At 48.4% G+C, this 19712-nt stretch overlaps 1 protein-coding gene across 3 annotated transcripts; it reads left to right on the top strand.

The window, feature by feature from the left end:
* The first annotated feature begins 11465 nt into the window (after positions 1–11465).
* LOC142905154 (uncharacterized) lies at positions 11466–17370 on the top strand. Of its 3 annotated transcripts, none has more exons than XM_076051670.1 (2): positions 11466–12291; positions 12337–17370. In XM_076051670.1, exons 1-2 carry the CDS (start codon positions 11494–11496, stop codon positions 15721–15723), a joined length of 4185 nt encoding a protein of 1394 aa, XP_075907785.1. In that variant the 5' UTR covers positions 11466–11493; the 3' UTR covers positions 15724–17370. The 3 variants fall into 3 exon arrangements, with proteins under 3 accessions (XP_075907785.1, XP_075907786.1, XP_075907784.1); XM_076051671.1 differs by having other exon boundaries at positions 11466–14569; positions 14754–15224; XM_076051669.1 differs by having other exon boundaries at positions 11466–17370.
* Positions 17371–19712: the final 2342 nt, after the last annotated feature.

The following is a 19712-nucleotide window of genomic DNA, read 5'->3' as shown; positions in this document are numbered from 1 at the left end:
TTTTTTTTACATTTCTGGCTGCAAATCTTGGCCTTCTGAGCCTTTGAGGCTGGGTTTACGTGACCGATGGCGAGTGACGCTTCCTGCCAGGCCTTTGATAACGAGCGCTCGTGTCAAAGGTTTATTCTCGGACGTTGATGTTAAAACTCGTCATCGAATCACTGTCGTTTTCTCCTTTCTTGTACTTCCACACGTGTTTTATTTCACTTTGAATACCTGTGAATCAAAACGTATAATCCTGAATTTTCAATATTCAAACTTTACAGTGGAAATCTTTAAAAAGAGAGAGAGAGAGAGAGAGAGAGAGAGAGAGAGAGAGAGAGAGAGAGAGAGAGAGAGAGAGAGAGTTTTTCTTCTTACGAGCTAAAGGAGTCCATGCAGTCACCGGGAAAAGACGAACCGCATGATGTGCCAGAAGCCAGTGTTGATGACGTCACAGCGCGCGCGCGTGTGTGTAAATCTACACGTTTTCATCTTTGTGCCCCATGCGTGTTGCTCTCTGTGTGTCTTCTTGTTTTGTGGGAATGCAAAACTTTTCATTTTTGACCAAAACCTCTCACATCCATGACCTTGGGCTCGTAGGAGTGAGTTTGAAGATACCTACCATGCGTCTCCGAGCGGTCGTCACAAGTTCATATCAACGCGTGCCGCTGAATTTTATTCATTTTCATTTATTTATTTATATATTCATTTATTTATTTATTTATTTTAAGATAGAAAAAAAAAGTTGCAGCTTTTCCTGTCGGGACGCGTTCGCCAAAGCAGAGACGTTTTAAACGTTGGAAGGTGCGCATCGCTGAGGTTCCGGAACTTTTTGTCACATTTCCGGTTATTTGAGGAGGCGAAGACGGACGAAGTCGAAGGCTGTGACGTCTCGCTGCGCTGCCGCGCTTCGAGTTTAGTGTGAAGCTTCAGGGGCGCGAAAGGCTCGAGCGTTGAGAACATTTCTAACGCCGTCTTACATGTGAGCGTGTGGGCGGGGGATGTGGGGGGGTTGTTGTCGTCTGCTTTGCTGATGAAAAATCACACAGGAGGACCGCCAAAAAAAACAAAAAACAAAAAAATACAGTGGGACGCTTCAAACGAACATCGAGTCAGCAGAATTTCCGAACGTCTCTTTCCGAGGTCCGACACCAACGCTCCGAATCCACGATCAGCTAAATTTGCTCCCCTGGTTGAACTGTGTGCCTGTATGTTCGAGTGTGTGCGAGGGAGTGTGTGTGTGTGTGTGTGTGTGTGTGTGTGTGTGTGTGTGTGTGTGTGTGTGTGTGTGTGTGTGTGTGTTTAAATTCTGGGACAGGGGGGTGGGGACGCGGGTTATAATTTGTATTCTCAAAGCTACTCTGCATACCTCAAATTGTATAATACATTTATTTATTACATGCCCCCCTTATATATGTCTCTTTCCAAGAAGATCCAAACAAAGGTCTCACAAGATGTGCAACCCTTTTGTTATTGGTGATCAATTCTTGCGTTTGTAGAAAACCTACTGTTTAATTGATAACAACATAATAATGATGATAATAATAATAATAATAATAAAAAAAATCCTCTTAAATTTGTTGGTGTTTTTTGTTGTTGTTGTGTGTAAAATGTAAAATAATCCTGACTGTTACAAAAAAAAAAAATATGAAGGTTTGTGTTTTTTCTATGTGTTGGGTGATCACACTCGGCTTTTAACATGTTGATTTAAAAGACTGACTTTATGAATGGTTTGAGATGCATAATGACACCAGTAATGGCAGGTGATTTTTATGGCTGCTATTTGTGAAATTTGTACACCATCACAAATGGTCTACACACGCACCCATACATAAATAATCAGACTCATGTTTTGACCTAGTTTGTATGCAGATTTTTAATCAATCAGCTGTTTGCAGAGTCACCGTCTCTACAGAGTCCTTATTCATCCTCTATTAGCTCCTCCAAATGCTTAATAAAGCTTGTTAGGTTGTCCCTTCTAAAAAAAAAATAAACCTGCATTTTCAGGAAACCTCCCTCAGACTAAATGTAAAGTGTTCGGCCTCTGGTTTCACCTTCTCAGGGAGCTGCATTCCTACATCTAAAATCTTGCACACTCATTTTCTGTCACCACTTATCCTGATTTCGAGCACGGGTGGAAGCCGGTTCCTGGAGAGAACACAGGGAGAAAATGCAAACTCCATATAGAAAGGCCCGGCGTGGAAGTGGAACCCAGAACCTCAATGCTGTGGGATGACAGTGCTGTGCCACCGTGGCGCCCACACATCCATCTTTCTAGGCTACGCTCCAATTGTTGATTGCGCTGTGTTGCCCTTGGAAGTAGTGGACAAAAGTTTTCGGACACCCTTAACATTTTACTCAATTTTATTGTCATTAATGATTTTTTTTGTGTCTGTTATTAAAGGGTTGGGCTGCATCAGAGGGACACAAACAAATGAAAATTTGTTTGTTTATTGTTAATAAGACAAATTAAAAATAATAATATTAGTAATTATAAGTTCTTGTACTCTGGATGTGCTGCAAGGGACGTCGCATCACCACGCTGAGACATCCAATTCTGAGCTGGACTGAACAGAGCACGTGCAGCATGTGGGTAAATGTTGGTGGCTACACGAACAACACCTGCACTTGGAGACTCGAGACTGATTCTTAGTGCTGTGCAGTACATTGCAAATGCACGACGTGTCCAAAAACTTTTTTCCACCACTGTAGTTGTGACATAGAAACAGTGATAAAGAAACACAAAAAAATGACTTTGTGTATCACAAAGTGTCTCACAAGATTTGATTTGATTTGGTTTATTGTCCTGTGGGGAGATTTGTTTTCACTCCCAGTACAGAGCATATCTCAGACGACACACACACACACACACACACACACACACACACACACACACACACACACACACACACACACACACACACACACACACACACAAAACACACACACACACAAAACACGACAGTACATTACAACAACAGCTGGCATGAATTCTGCCTCATAGGAAGTTTCATTATAACTGCAAGGCATTTTCACATCAAAAGACCAAGTAACAACACAAGAAACCTTTTTTTTCTTTTGTTATGACATGGACCTCTGAAGCACTGTTGTGCATCACAGCAGGCCATTAGAACTGTTTAGTGTCACCACTTCTACACACATTTCTGTCTTTGAGGTTCAGGTTTTGTGTTGATATATTTTTCTAAATAATCAAAACACAGACAGTTCTGCTATGTGTGTATCTTGTTTATTTTTCACTTTTAAAAAAATGCAGGACATATTTAAACTCTGAGCTCATTGACACTCAAGCGTCCTTTTTGTCTATGAGAAGTGTTTGAAAGTGACGTCTGATGATGAAACATGAAATCAAACTGGGCATTAAAAAAAACTATCTAACTCGACCTCTTTCAAAATAGAAACATATATTACTACTAATGTGAGAGAGCAGAGTGTTTGTGAGTGCACTAACGCGCTACTCTCTCCCCCTCTATGCCCTTTTTCACCACCAGGGTGCAATTTAAAGCTCTACACCAGAGTGGCGGCCCTGTCTCGTCACCGTCTCTGTCGCTGATCCTTGTATTTATTACAGTCGTTCATAAAAGTGTGAGGTAATCAGAGGCGCGGTGACGCCCCGCAAAGATTTTGCCTGTGTCTGTCTGGAGCTCCGCCGACCTTTCTGACCTCCTCGAAGAGCGGGTTTCATATTCCTCAAGCGGTTTTATAGATCGCGGGTTACTTAATGTGATTACGTGCTTGCGATCCATGGGGCGGTGGGGAGGCGGGGGTGAAGCACATCAATTAAAAATAAGGGCTGAGGCTGCGGAATGGCGGAGGCCGCAGCACAACACAGTGGGCCAATCAATAGCTGAAGGGCTGCGGGGGAACAGCAGCCGCTTGAGGTCTTGATGATGGTCTGTGATGCAGCAGAATGATTTGTTTCTCGAGCGATTTTACCCGTCTTAAAAAAATCCATCTGCATCTCGACACTGTGTGAACGCACAGCAAAATATCATCAGCATCATTTCTATTGCTGTGTTTCCATTACAGTTCTTTGCAAAATAAAAGCGATATTTCAAAAATTTCGACAAAGTACAATTGCGATTTGCAGGCGTTTCCATTGAATGGTGTGAAGCGCATAAGACGTCATTTTCAACAAATCTCGTCTTTCGTCATCATTTGCTTTTGTTTGTTTACGTTTGTTTTGCTGTCAAGAATGGTTGTTATATTCCGTCTCCTCCTCCGTCCAATCATAGCGCGCCATTTCCGCTTGAAGTGAACTGGTCACGTGACCCCGTACGTCACGTCCACTGATGTGTAATTGCAAAAAAGTGTTTTCATGACACTTTTGCGATATTCCTCTACACGGATATGTCTGAAAAACCACCTCATGAGAGGCTCAGAACCTTTCAGCCATATTTGAGAGGTTTTTTTCCCAAAGTTTCGCCGTTTCCATCACCAGTTTCTTAGTGCAATATTTAGATTTGGCGCAATTCTAAGGGTTATGGAAACACAGCTTTCGTTAGTTTGATATCAATCCTATATACTCATATTACCAAAGAGATTTACAGAAATTGCAACAACACAAAACAAAACAAAAAAAAAACCTTGTGAGGCAACACAGTGGTGCAGTGATCGGCACGATCACCTCACAGCATGGAGATGGCAGCTCAAGTTCCCCCCATGGCTGGAGTTTGCCTCGTCCTTTGTGTCTGCGTGGGTTCTCTCCAGGTACTCGGGCTTCCTGCCACATGCCGAGACACGTGCATCACGCTAACTGGCAACTGTGAATTTGTCTGTAGGTGTGGATGGCCACTGGTCTCGCTGCGATGCTGCAAAAATATTTTTTGCGGTCAAAAAAAAAAATTCAAAGGAAAAATCACTTTTAAAAAAACAAGCTCGATAAACTGACAGCACAGCTCAGCTTGATATGCAAAAAAAGCCTGATTTTTGACTCATATCTCCATTCGCTTTTGATTATTTGTGCTTATTTCAAAGGGCACGTTTTATTGCACGTGCTGGAATGAATAGGTGCGTTCTTGTGTTTTAATATGCTTCAGTGCAATCCACCAGCAAGGCTCCCTTGTCAATCAACGACGCTTCACCCTGTTATTAATGCACCGTGCGTGCAACTCTGTGAAAACAAGCCCAGCTGGAAAATAACTGGGCTCATGCTCTGTAGATTGGAATGAATGTCTCGAAGCATCGGTTTATACCGTATTCTTTTTGGGTAAATGATCACGTGACTGAGGCAGAAGAACCATTTTCAAGAACCTTTCATGAACAAGGCAGTTCTGAAAAAGACTCTCCAATCTAGCGTTGTGGTCAAGACCTCACCAACCGAGACCTTATCAAGACCAGAGAGTATCGAGGCAAGACCAAGACACTCGGGGTGCGAGAACCAGGACAAACACTGTATGTATCAAAGAAAAATCACAACAAAACAGAACAAATAACCAGCATCTTTTTTTTCTTAAATTCAAGTTGGCCTCTACATAAATGAGACAGCAACAATTATTTTCAGCAAGGTATCCTTTAATAATTTTCTTTAAAACTTTTGCTGTTTTTCTAGATATTTTGAAACATAAAAAAAAAGAGTCAATTCTGCTTGATAAAATTAGGAAAATAAATGAATCAGGTGAAATGTAAGTGAAAATTATGGCATGCCAATCATGAACAAAATGCTTTAAAAACCTTTAATGTCTGAGCTCAACACTAAATGCACTTGTCTTACCAATTGTGGTTGTGAAAGACCTCAGAGTTCTGCACAGCTCTGAAGGGATGAGGTAGTGAAACAAGAGTTTCATTCTCTCTTATTACCCGTTATTGCACTGTTGACTGAGTCTTGACTGCTCTTGAGCGAAAACCCTCAGTCTGCCCAGTCCGAGCCCGAGCAAAAATGCCTCTGAGTCTGAGACGAGACCGAGACCCTTGAAAAGTGGCTCTCGAGAGGTGTCATGTGAGGCAATAATAAAGAACTCCATGAGCTGGCCCGCCGGTATTGTACAGCCCAAGTACTGCTACTACTACAAATCCCAGAATGCTCTGCTGGTATTCTGTTAGAATATTTACATTACCAGACCAGAATTTATGTTTTCTTTCTGCACTTTTTCTTGCTATTCCAAGGCGTGGGCCTGAATGAGTGCACGTTCAGTGAAGGATAGGATAGAAGGACCAAGACCAATCTCGATTACTACCATACTACTTAGACCTGTTCCAAGCACACTGAGGCTCCCACACTGGGGGGGCTTCCAAGCGAATCAATTCTCACTCTCTTCACCTCCATTTTTCCACCCCTATTCTTTCTTCCCCATTAAAAAACACATGGAAGCTGGAACAAGACACGCAAAAAAAAGCGTGCCAACGGAAATCCCGCCAATTTTTTTGCTCCTATTTTTCCTTTTTTTTTTTGCAAAGGCGCACGCAAACATAGGGGGGAGAGAGCGCGCGCACGCGCCTTAATGATATCCTTAATGGACTCTTTAACGTCTCACACGCGACGTGTGAACGCTGACACATCAGCACAGTCGCAGACACAAGCGAGCGTCCACGCAGGCACGCAGTAGTGGAGGGGTTGTGGGGGGGGGGTCTCACGCTGATATCTCTCTCTGTTTTTTTTTTAACGGTGTGCGTACGCGCGCGCACGTGCACGCGCGCACGCTGTTTATTCATGGCGGATTTAGAAAAGCGTATTTTGAGTTTTTTTGGACGAAGCGACGTGGTGGTGGTGGAGGTGGGGGTGGGGTTGGTTGACGGAGCGGTTCGGCCACCAACTGACCGGACCTGTGCCTGCCTGGGCTCTCCTTCTTACCCCGGAACCATTATGCAGACAGGAAACTACCATTTTAACGCTAGCGGCAGCAGCAGCATCGCAGGAGCGGCGGTCGTCTACCTAGGGGGGCACCGAAAATTGACAAGGGCGGAAAACAGCAGAGCGTGGCGAAACTGAAGGGGCTTTGAAAGCGCTACGGACGGGGGGGGACGGAACAAAGGAAAGAAAAGTCCCGGTCCAAAGCGGGGGGTTCCGAGGAGCGGGAGACGGCGGCGGCGGCGGCAGACAATGGACATATCGGAGCGGGGCCAGCGGAAATAGTTTTTTTTTGTGTGCGTGTGTGTGTGTGTGTGTGTGTGTGTGTGTGTGAGCGAGTGAGAAAAAGCAAGCCCTCCTTGCGCCGATGGAGAGCCAGGCCTTGCGCAGTGTTTTTCCATGGATGAAGAAAAGGGCCCCGCTGACAGGCAGTAGGGAACCCGCTCCCACCTCGCACCCTTCGCGCGGCGTCTTCGCCTTGCTCCTCCAATGTTTCTAGGCCTGTTCTGCCTCCCGCCATCGTTTGCTTACAAGGTAATAAACATCAACAAAAGCCGCCCCCCTCCTCCTCCTCCTCCTCCCTGAACTCAAGTATGTAGGCTAATTTGTTAGCCGCCTAGCCTAGCTAACGGCGCAGCTAAGCTGCTAGCAGCAGCCCCACGGCATTGCATTGCATTGCATTGCTATTGGGATAGCACTTTTACCTCACGCCAAGTCGGTCATATTGCCATAAACCATTTAATCGAATCCAAGGAAATCCCGAACGTGAGGTTTCGGTGCAAAGGCAGTGAGTTAATAAGTTCTTCATCAGTCAACGTGAGCTACTAGCGGCGTCATAATGGATGCTACCAGAAGAAAACCACGGCTCTGCGCTTGTAGCTGCGATTTATATTTATTGAACCTGCTTGTTGTTTTGTTGTTGTTGTCGTCGTCGCTACGTTTCTCTTAGGCTGACGACCTCTGGAGCGCAGTTGCCGGCGGAAAAAGGGAGCTGTACCCCCTGGCCAGGTGCGTCTAGCTGGGAGCTCCAGACCTGCGTGTCCGCCGGGTAAGATGGAAACACATCACTGTAGCCCGAATTGTTGAAGTTACTGTCAACCGAATAACACAGCTTCGCCTTGTTGCTCCTCACACTTTCCCAACTTATTTAACGTTTTCACGATAAACTTCCTCTGGAAAGCGCTTTGGGCGCTCGAAAAGCGCTACATGAATCAAATCCTCCTCCGTCATCATCATCATCATCATCATCATCATCATCATCATTATTGTTATTACTACTAAGTTCATGTTTACTTGGCGCTGGCGTTTTACTTTTTGCATGCTAGTGGTGTGAGCACAACACGTTTCATGCAACGAACTACAAACTGTTCTGTGTCTGCTGGGTTTGATGGAAACACATCACTGCACCCTGAATTGTTAAAAGTTACTGTCAGCTGAATAACACACCTTCGCTTTGTCGCTCACCCTTTCCCATCTTATTTAACAAACTCCCCACTAAGTTCAGGTTTACTTGGCATTGGCGATTCACTTTTTACACGCCGTGTAGTGAGTCCCGTCCGTCCAGTCTTTTTTTAATGGTCTCAAGACCATTAAAAAGTGGTCTCGAGACCAAGGCCAATCTCGAGTACCGCAACACCTGCTGCAACCTATTCAAAATGAGCAGTTGGAGACTGACTGTTCCCACTGACGGCTGCTTTTAGAAATTAAACCACTCATCAGAGTTGTTGATACAACACAGGTGATTTATTTAGTGGCGTTGTATGGGCACGTTCTTACTGCATTAATTCAATTCACACAACCTGTCTGCAAGGTTCCCATTTATTGTAACCATAACATCATTAGATATGTGTCGGAACTTGTTAATAAATACTTTGGGCTTCTACGACACTGTCGTCATAACTGCACTTTTCACAACTGGTGACACTGAATGGCTGTATTTTTGTTTAAAGTATGTTTCTTTTTGAAAGAAAAAAAAAATACAAATTGGCACAGAAAATAGGTGATAGTTTTCCAAAGAAAAGGAGTGGAGGAAATCAAAGTTTAAAAAAATATTTCACACCGATTGTCACCACTAAATTCCAATATATTCTGCTCTTTAATATGATCAAATTATTAATATTAACCATAAAATTAAAACCACCATTCGTACCACATTTCATTCATTCGTATAATGTCTCAGCATTGTTAACTAGGAACTGAGATGAATTCCCCCTCTGTGATTTTTTTTTTTTTTTTTTGCATTGGTTGATGGTTAGTTTGCAAAGTGTGATTTAAAGATAGATGACAAATAAGTGTGAGTCGCTTTCTGTTTGCGGTTCTTGACCCATAGTCAGTTCTCTTTATTGTTAATGTTTGGAAACAGATTAGTTAAAAATGCCATATTGTTCAAAATTTTCTTTGTTTAAAATTCTTGTTATTTCTAGCAGCATGTATCTCTCTTCTTTTAGTGAGGTTCCTTAAAATGAGGAAAGTCTATCCAGAAAGTGTGTGTCAAAACATGCAGTTCCAGAAACTGGCCATGTATGGTGTCAAAAACGCCGCTGATGCTGGTCGGTGCCCGGTAACACAGAGAGCCAGGTGCTTGGTTCGCCCCCTGAAGCCTCGAGGCCACCTTGTTTTTGACACTGTTCAACATTTGGAGGATGCGACTAAGGTCGTTGTGCACGTCGGCTCCTCCGTGAATAGTAAAGATGTTGACTTGCTCACTTTCATGCGCCCGTGATACTATTTTGTTGTAATCTTTTTACTGTGATTGTTAGTCTGATATTTTTATCAGAATGGTTTTTTTTTTGTTTGTTTGTTTTTATTGATGGTCTATTTTACAATCCAGCCTGAAGCCCTGTTGGTTGTGAGCCAATGTTTACCCCCTGATAGACAAATGGCAAACCTAATTAACAACATTATCTCAGGAATATTATGTTAATTTGGGGAGGAAATGTAGTATTTACTGATTGAACTGCCAGGATCAGCAGCTCATTAGCTAATGGTGAAATATGGTCCGGGGCTGGTATTAGCATCATAGACGTTCTCCATTGTTATTACCACATGCCCGAATTTCACGGTTTATGCTAATCCACGTTTTTAAAGGGAAACCTTGCAATTAACGGAATGTCGTGTGTGTAATAGTGAAATATTAGCACTGAGAAAGCAGTTGATCTCTTTGAGCAGTGCTATTTTACTGACGTGATTGCGAGCTGGAGGTCGCTTTCCACAATTGTTTTTGGCCTATATCTCAGAGCCTTCATAAAGCGTTTCAGAAGGCTTATTGCACCAACCGTGCATGGCAACCACTTGTAACTCGCTGCCACGGCCACTAGGCTTCCTCGAGAGTTCAAACTTACGGCTGATTTCGAGGCTCACGGTTCAATGTTTGTGCGCTCGCGTGAAGTGAAGAAGATTGCAGACAACTAATGACAAAGTCAAACCGTCCTGACCATGTCATGAAATGTCTGCCTTCAGTCTGAGCGGCTTGGCAAATTAACTCTGTGACGTCGTAGACACACTCGCATGTGAACAACAGAGGGAATGTGGCATTGGCTTTTTAATATTTTCTTTCAATTTTTCGCCCAAATTTTATAAAGTTTTCTTTCAGTTCACCTGAGATTGAGGTTTCACTGACACACACTGTTGTATCAGTCAAAAGATCCAACTTAGAGGGGTACATAAAGGAGAGCTCTGCAAATGAATCTCCCTGAGGTGAGACATTGTCGGAAGAAACTCAAACTCAAGCTGTGTCTTTGTGTTTGTGCTGCCACTTTCAGCCCACTTGTTGTTCTGCTCTGCCTCAGGTTGAAGACACGTGATGGCACAAATGACTGTTTGCCTTCTCTGGCTTCTGTCTCAAAGGAGAATCAGTCTCATCTGACATCCTGCCTGAGTTATAGCTGACACAACATAGATATATTTTTCTTTTAATTAAAAAAATAGGATAGCAGGTGTGTCCATTGGGCGTCACTCTCATTTACATATTTCCTACACAGGCTCTGATTTTCTGAGGATTAAAGCATGTTTTTGTGTCTGCTCTTGTGTACAGAATTTGAAGCCTTTCTGGCATCACTCAAATGTAAATAAACTTCGCTCACCGTGAGCTGTTGCACGTGCTTGAAGGTGATTATTGTCGTACCGTGACTGACGGTTGCACGTTCTACTGGAGCCTTGACACTCCTGGCCATCACTACCGTCACTCATAGCCAGCTGCACATCACCACAACGCAGTCATTGGAAATCTCCTCCTGTTTCGACTTGAGGAATCGGATCCCATCCACTAAATCTCTCTTCTTTTTCTCTTGTCTCGCTCGCAGGCAGCCCAAAGAACTCCCAGAGTGGACGGAAAGGCAACAAAGCCATGGTTCACGCTGCGCTGAAGTAGCAGACACACTCCGCCTCATGGGGCTCGCGGACCTCGCTTTGAAAATCGGCATGTGGTTATGGAACACTTTAAAGGAACACTACAGACTTATTTTTTAGCATAGTTTATAGTTTATCGCCTATTTATAACCTTTTTTTGAAAAAAAAAACTCCTGACAGAAGCACTTGCGGGCTTCTGGGTATAAGTGCAAAAAAAAAAAAAGCCCTGTTGGTGGATTACAGCGGCCTGTTATCCATCGGGGTAGCCGCTCCAGGACTACCTCCAAACCACTCCAGGGTTCGCTCCCCCCCCCAACCTCACCGTCTGAGAGCGTTAGCCTCAGCTGCCACTCGGGGAAATGTTTCAATTCAGCAAATACCCCATGGACATTCTGGAAATGCTAAGTGGACACCAAGCCCACCAGTTCAAGGGCCTGGGGCTGGAGCGGCAACTGAGCCACCAGCAGCAGGTGCAGCTGCAGCACCAGCAGCAGCTCCAGCAGCAGCACCAGCCGCCGGGCGACGCCTCGGGCAGCCTGCTGTCGGGCCTCGGCCTGGGCTCCCTGCAGAGCTCCCGCGCCAATGCCTTCGCCGACTCCTCCTCGCTCTTCGCCAAGATCAGCGCCCCGCCACCGCCACCACCCATCTCCCACCAGAGCCCGTCGTCGTCGCACGGCTCGCGCAAGTCCAGCAAGATGAGCAGCGGCAGCAGCGGTGGCGGCGGCGGGGGCTCCTCGTCGTCCGGGTACCCCCAGTTCCTGCGGCCCTTCCACCCGGCCGAGGCGGCGCTGGCCCAGGAGCAGCTCCACTCCGGCATGGGCCGCTTTGACTTTGGCGGGGGCGGTGGCAGCGGCGCCGCCGCGGGGGTCATCGGGGGGGTGCCCGCACCCCCGCCGCCGCCCCTGCACCCGGGCCTCGCCGTGCCCCAGCCTTCCTCGGTGGTGTCCTCCTCGTCCCCGTCGCCCTCCGCCTCCTCCTCGGCGTCCAGCAACCCGTCGGGCAGCGCCGCCGCCGTCCCCCTGGTGGGCCAGTCGGACCCCCGCAGCCTCCACCAGCAGTTCAGCTGCATGCTCGCCGCCAACCAGTACTTCCTGTCCGGGGTGCCCACCAACAGCAGCCTGGAGCAGTTCTTGGTGCAGCAGGGCACCCACAACCACCTGGGCCTGGGCCTGGGCCAGGGCGCCGCCGGCGCTGACTCCAACACTGCCTTGGCCCCGCCCCCGGCCCTCCACTCCTCCCACAGCCACGCCGCGCCGCCGCCCCAGCAGCAGCAGCAGCAGCTGACGCCGCACGCCTTGTCGCACCCGCACGGCCACGCCCACCACCCGCACCCGCTGCACCCGGCGCCGCAGCCGGCGCCGCTCGGCGGCTTCGACTTCCAGAGCATCCCGGTGCTCTCGTCCAACCAGATCGCCTCGCTGATGCAGCAAGAGGCGGGCCTGCCGCTGCCGCTGCCGCTGCACCTGTCGCTGTCCAAGGACGACGGCGGCAAGGCCGGCGACAGCGCCTCCTCCTCGTCTTCCAGCGGCGGCGGCAGCAGGAGGAAGAAGGCGATGGCGGGCTACCTGCCGCAGAGGAAGGCGGACACCGCCGGCGGCGGCGGCACCGGCCAAAACTCCTCAGCCGGTCTTGTGGGCGGAGCCTCGGTGATGAGCGGGATCGGGGGCGACTCTCAGCACGGCGCCCTCCTCTCGTCACCGCAGCAGCAGCAGTCGTCCTCGTCCTCTTCCTCCGCCGTCTCCTCCTCCTCCTCTTCCTCGTCCACCTCCTCGGCCCCGCCCCCCTCCAATCCCACGTCCGTGCTGGTGGCCAACGGCAGCCAGCAGCTCCCCAAGTCCCACGACGGCCACCGCAACGGCCCGTCGGCGGCAGCGTCCGCCTCCGCCGGCGCCCCCGAGCCCGAGCCGCTGTACCACTGCGGCGAGTGCGGCAAGACCTTCACCCACCTGTCCAGCCTGCGGCGCCACCTGCGCAGCCACGGCCTGGCGCCCGAGAGCCAGGCGGCGCGCGCCGGCAAGCCGGACTCGCCGAGCCCCGAGCGGATCTTCTGCTGCGGCGAGTGCGGCAAACGCTTCAAGAAGCGCGGCCACCTCATCCAGCACAGCGTCACGCACTCGGAGAACCGCCCGTTCGCCTGCAACATCTGCCAGAAGTCCTTCAACCGCCGCGAGTCGCTCACGCGCCACGAGAAGATCCACGACGAGAAGCCCTTCCGCTGCCCGGCGTGCGGCCGCTGCTTCCGCGAGAGCACCTCGCTGCTCAACCACGCCGCCTCGGGAGCCTGCGGCAAGCCGCCGCGCAGCTCCAAGAACCGCAGCAGCAGCGCCGGCGGCGGCAGCAGCAGCAGCGGAAGCGGCAGGAGCAAGATGGAGGGCGGCGGCGGCAGTGGGGGTAGGGTGGGGGTCTCTGGCGATGGTACGCCCGCATTGACCAACGACAAGTACGCCACTGACTTCTCCCGCAGCCGCTACCACAGCTCTTACGGCGGCATCAGCGGCGTCGACGTCTACCGGCGCTCTCAGTCGTCGTCGTCGTCGTCGTCGCTCTACCCGTCGGACGAAATGAGCAGCCAGACTCTCCGCAAGGCCCCGCTGGCCCCGACGCTCCACCCCCACCCGCAGAGCCAGCAGCCGCACTCCCACCACCACCACCACCACCCGCACCACTCCCACTCCCACCACCACCACCACCCGCCGCCGCCGCCGCCGCCCCAGCAGCAGCCCCACCTGCCGCTGTCGTCCCTGTTGGACGACTCGGAGGACGAGGTCACCAGCAGCGCCATGTCGGCCATCGCCGCCGCCGCCGCCGCCTCCTGCGACATCAGCGCAGAGGGCCGCGACGGCGAGCGGCGGGACATCATCGGCGGGCTGCTGGGCGGCCTCGGCTTCAACATGGGCGGCGGCCCCTCGTCCGCGGCGGGCCTCAACGGCTCCACGCTGCCGCTGAGCCATCCGGGCCAGCCGCACGGCGCCAAGCCCCGGCGGCCCCGCAAGCCCCGGGACAAGCGGGACCCCAACGCGGTCCGGCGGAGGCGGAGCCCGGCGCCGCCCGGCGACGGCTCGGAGCGGCCGTACTGCTGCCAGGCGTGCGGCAAGCGCTTCCGCCGGGCGGAGACGCTGCGGCGGCACAACCGCGTGCACACGGGCGAGAAGCCGCACGCCTGCGAGGTGTGCGGCAAGATGTTCCGCGAGCCCTTCCACCTCACCAAGCACCTGACGGTGCACTCGGGCCAGAAGAACTACAAGTGTAACCTGTGCGGGAAGATGTTCGCCTACGCCCAGAGCCTGGTGCGCCACGGCAAGCTGCACCGCCGCGGCGAGATAGACAGCACCGGGAGGAGGGTCAAGGGCGCCGCCGCAGCCGCAGCAGCAGCCGCCGTCGCCATCAGTCACGCGGGCAACTCTGCCACCGACTTCTTCTCCTCGTGCTCCCAAGGTGAGAAGTCGCCCACACACGGCACGCCCTCGCAGCGGCTCTACACCTGCACCGTGTGCTGGAAGTCCTTCCGCCACTACTTCCACCTGACGGCGCACCAGCAGACGGTGCACGGCGGCGGGGTGGGTCTGGAGAAGTCCTTTCGCTGCGAGATTTGTGGTAAATCGTTTGCCTACTCCAACAGCCTCGTCCGCCACAAGCTGTCCCAGCACGGCGTCGACCGCAACGGCCAGCGCGTCCCGCAGCCCCAGCCCGCCGGGTTCTCGCCGCTCTTCTACGACGCCGCCGCCACCGGACCGGGCGCCACCTACGCCGGCTCGTCCCACGTGCACCAAGGGATGGCGGGCGGACCCCAGCAGCAGCAGCAGCAGCAGCAGCAACAACAGCAGCAGCAGCAGCAGCAACCACCACAAGAACAGCAGCAGCAGCACCCTTTTCACTACCGCCCCAAAAACTTCCAAAAGCGCCACGGCCAGACACGAAAGCACCGCAAGAAAAAGAAGCGAGTGGTGATCCACAGCATCATGCGGGACGGCAAGCTGGTGGGCGTGCCGCTGAGTAAGGACACCCGCCGCAAACTGCTCCAGCTGCGCAAGAGGCGCGGCAAGCTGCAGGCCAAGATCAACAAGAAGAAGATGCTGGCCCAGCTGAGGGCCCAGAGCGGCGGCGGCGCCATGAAGGCCAGGTCCTGGTGCGGCGGCGCCGTCCAGGTCAGCGGCCTCTCCTCCATGGACGTGCCCGTCAAGCGCTTCCCCTGCCCCATCTGCCCCAGCGCCACCTACGCCCGCCGGGGCCCCCTGTTGGTGCACTACGCCACGCGCCACCCGCCCAGGAACTCGGGTCGCCGCGCCCGCCTGCGCTGCACCGTGTGCAGGCGGCGCTCGGGGTCCCTGCGCCGGGCGCTCAAGCACCGCGGCCGCCACCTGCGGCAGGCGGCGTTCCGCTGCGGCAGGTGCCGCCGCCGCTTCTGGAACCCGGTGCTGCTGGCCCGCCACGGGCTGTCCTGCCGGGCCGTGGGCGGCACCTGGGAACTGCTGAGGCCGCCGCCGCTGTTGCCGCCGCCGCCGCCGCCACCGCCACCGGAGGGCGGCCACTCGCCGCTGGCTGTGGCGCCTTCCGCCAGGTCCACGGTCCTGACCGAGTATGGTCAGTGAAAAAAGAAATGAAAAGAGAAAAAAACATTTTTTAGACTAGATTGTTTTTACGTTTATTTTTTTTAAAAGAATTCACGCGAGCGAGCGGAAAGCTCTAGCGAGGAGATTTTTAACAAAAAAATGCGACTAAAGAAAAAGTGGGGGGGAGGGGGTCCGGTGCGACCCCCTCCCCTTCCCGTACCTGCCCCCTGAACCCGTAATGGACTCGAGCGACGGTGGTCGGACACTCGGTGTGGACTTTTTTAAAAAAAGGCCCAGAATCAGAGCTGCCATCGGTATCGGCCCACTCCTTTCCCAAAGGCAAAGGATCCGTTTCAGTAGCACCTGTTTGAAAAACATTAATCCAGTGTCTTTTTTCCTCCCCTTGTCATTATTATTATTATTATTATTATATTATTATTATTATTATTATTATTATTATATTATTATTATTATTATTTTTATTTTTATTTTTATTTTTTTTATTTTTTAGCAGTTCTTTTCCCCCTTCTTTTTATTTGTTGCATAATCACAGATTGGATGCCTATCGTAGAAGTGCGGCACTTTTTTGTAGTGCCGCCCTATTTTTTTTTAAAACGTTTTTTTCACATTATTCACAGTTAACCCGTATTAGTCTGTGTCTCTTGCTCTGTGTGTGTTTATTTGTCACCCCCACAGCCCCCACCCTGTGTACAGTCTCTCGCTTGTTTTTAAAGCAAGAGGATGTCGGCCCACAAGGTGAGGAGTTCAGTCTTTTAACGAAAAAGAAAAGGCTCATCCTGACCCGACTGTCACAGAACCTCATTAGAATGCGTTTTCTTAAACGGGGTTTAAGAAGGGGTCTTGAACCGTCTCCAAAAAGGGCAATATTAGCTGACGTGCGGAGGTGACAGAGTATAAATAAGCGAGGACGTAGGAATGCGCTGATGAGTTATGTTTTTAATGTACACTACTTGAGTCAGGAGGCGCCGACGTCGGCGAGAAAAAAAAACATGACTCGAAACTGTTAACGTGACCAGGATCCAAAAAAGGACAAAAGAAATAACCCGAGTGTACTGTACAATTCGTATTATATTTTTTATTATATATTGATTATTTTTGCTCTTTTCTTTTCGTTTGGGTTTTTTTTTTCTTTTTTTTTTTTTTTTTTACTCCAAGTATCATTTATTTTATCACTGTTGTATTGTATGGGTGGGAGGGAACCAGTAGGGGACTGTCTTTGTAAAAGAACGGGATGAGTATATGTATCGATGTGATATTATTTTTTTCTCCCCCCCCCCCCACCTACCTGTAACCCCTTTATACCTGCGAAGCCACGGTTATGACCCCATATGTTTGTAACAGAAGCGTGTACACATAGATCATTATTTAGTTTCTGTCCAGATGTGTTTTTTTTCCTTTTTTTTCTGTAAAACTAAAACATGTAATATTATTACTAAAATTACTATCCTTTCTTTGCCTACAGTGAGTTGTTGAAAACCCTCAAATCAAATAAAATGGAAAAAAAAGTCTGAATTGCTTTGTTTGCTGTGGGATCATATCAAAGGCCAGTAATTGTTTTATTTCAAACAAGTGTGCAACTATAACCAAATGTAAATGTTTACTATTTATTTGATTAGATAAAAGTATAATTCATTAAAAGAATGACGTTTTGGGTGTTAATGGTGAGGCCATATTAATTAGCACATGACAACAGTGCTAATTGATACAAATCCAAACAAACATGTTGCTGAATCTGATTTAGAAATGTCTAATGGTGAGAAAGCACATTGCAAATCGTGTTAATCCATAGTTTCTACCTCCAAAACAAAAAGTCTACTTAACTTCTCACCCTCAAATGCAGAACTTTTTTTTTTTTGTCCAGTTAAATAGAGTTGCCTGCAAAAGTGTCAAATATTCACTCTTTAAATTTAGGAAATCATTACAATTCATATCAAAAGCATCATAGAAATCCACATGAATGTCAGTCAATGAAATTGTATGCTGTAATGTTGATGGCAAATTAAGGAAATTATGAAGATGGCATGTAAAAAGGAACACTCATAGTTCTAATAGTAGTTTAGTGCAGATAGATGATATAGTCACTTGTATTCCAAATGTACCTTAGAATACTGAAGGATGAGTGAATACAGTTAAGCAAATCAGTTGAACGACGGCGTTGTGGGGCTTGACCTCAGTCATACTACCCCGTGCCAACCGCTGTTAAACTATTGACCTTGCTTGACAGCCATAAAACACTTGACATATTTTGTTTACATGTTAAAAAAAAAAAAATAGAAATGCCATGTTGCATATTGATCTGCCAGTCTTTGTAACCTTTTCATACACATGAATGCCAAAGTCTTACATTCAATAATAATAATAATAATAATGATGATCATCATAATAATAATAATAATAATAATAATGATCATATATAACATATACACAACACACATTCAAAGTCGAGTCGGAGCTCCGCGTGCCTTTGTGAGTGGAGGTCAGGTGTTGTGCACCTGTGCACACGAGGGCCAGGTGACTTATGGCGGTACCTCGGTGTAGCGTGCAGCTGCTACCACAGCATTTTGACAGGGAACGCTGCTCTGCGCCAGCGTGCACTCACGCACTTGTTCTTTATTTGACACGCAGCTTTAGAATTATGGTTGTCGACGTTTGAGAGAACGACCCAAAGTTGTGTTGGAGATGAGCAATAATGAGTTAAAAGGCAAAGCCATGGGAAAGACCGCGAGAACATCGAGGGCGCAAGAGTATGATGATTAATTTGATTAACACTGAAAGGATGAAAATGACATATTTATTGAACAGTCCATTCATTGGTTTACATTGTTATGCGACTAAATGCTACTCAATATTAAGTCGTTTTTGGATCCCCACCTAAAACAAACACACAAACAAAAGACATTTATGTTTTTTGTTTTTTTTTTAAGTGACAGCCAACAACAGTTATGAAAAACACGAAGAAAGTAAGACATGTAATTTTTGGAGTTAGAAGTAAAAAAAAAAAAAAAAAAGTGGTTTTCAGGAACAGCTAGCCGACAAACATAGATTGTAGAGATTAATTATTTATGCCACCACCCAATAGTCTTTTGCAAAGTACTTTAAATGATTAAAAATACTCAATGGTTTAAAATGGATGAGCACATTTACATGCATTTGCAACCCACAAGGGTGGTTATGATCTCGACTCAATGTGACTACAACTCTTTGCTGCTAGTAATGCAGTTCGCCACTAGATGGAGCCATATAAACACTGTTCCATCGTTCATGGCTAACCGACTCTGGGTCATGGGGGGTGGGGGGCGGGGGGAAAGGAAAACAATTTGCATCGGGAGTAGCTCAGGAAACCCACTGTAACAGTCAGTAGTGTTAAGCAGTACCTTACTTTTTGTGTCTCGCCACTGGAAAACTTTTCTGTCCTGGCAGACTCCCGTCAGGAATCATAAATCACTGGCAATTCCAAAATGGGAAGCTTTGGCACAGGCCCTGTAAATCAAACTGAAGATACTAAATAAATCTACTTAAGGCACAACAGACAAGTACATTGACTGAGGATAATAGTAAATCAGCAAATGCACCAGTAACAGCACAGAGGAGCGTCATCGTACAGCATCTGATTCTGTACCTTAGGTAGGCCGACTTCACAAGTTTTCCATGAAGTCGGATGGCTGAATGTGAATAAACATGTTCCCCAAGAGATTTTCTTGTCTTCAGTCAGACCAGGCAAGGGCAAACTCCAACCTGGGGGGCCATATGCGGCCAGTTAAGCTTTTTAATTCGGCCCGCCAAACTCGAAGAAGTAATAAGTCAGTCATAAAATTGCTGCGTTTCATCCATTTTCTTTTCAGTGTTTTCAAAGTCACATCAATAAAGAGCTAAATACCGTGGGGCTTCAACGACACATATTTTGTTGTAACTTTGCTTTTGTTCATTTTCAATTGACATTAAAGCACATGTTTGTTATATAGCCCATGATATGTATTTTTTCCTCCGATAAGGTGGGTCACCAAAAC

Source organism: Nelusetta ayraudi, unplaced genomic scaffold (genome assembly GCF_046127955.1).
Source record: "Nelusetta ayraudi isolate G7.1 ecotype Tasmania unplaced genomic scaffold, CSIRO-AGI_Nayr_v1 ptg000135l, whole genome shotgun sequence".
Lineage (NCBI taxonomy): Eukaryota > Metazoa > Chordata > Actinopteri > Tetraodontiformes > Monacanthidae > Nelusetta > Nelusetta ayraudi.
The sequence above is the reverse complement of the archived record's forward strand: the minus strand, read 5'-3'. Positions and strand labels throughout refer to the sequence as shown.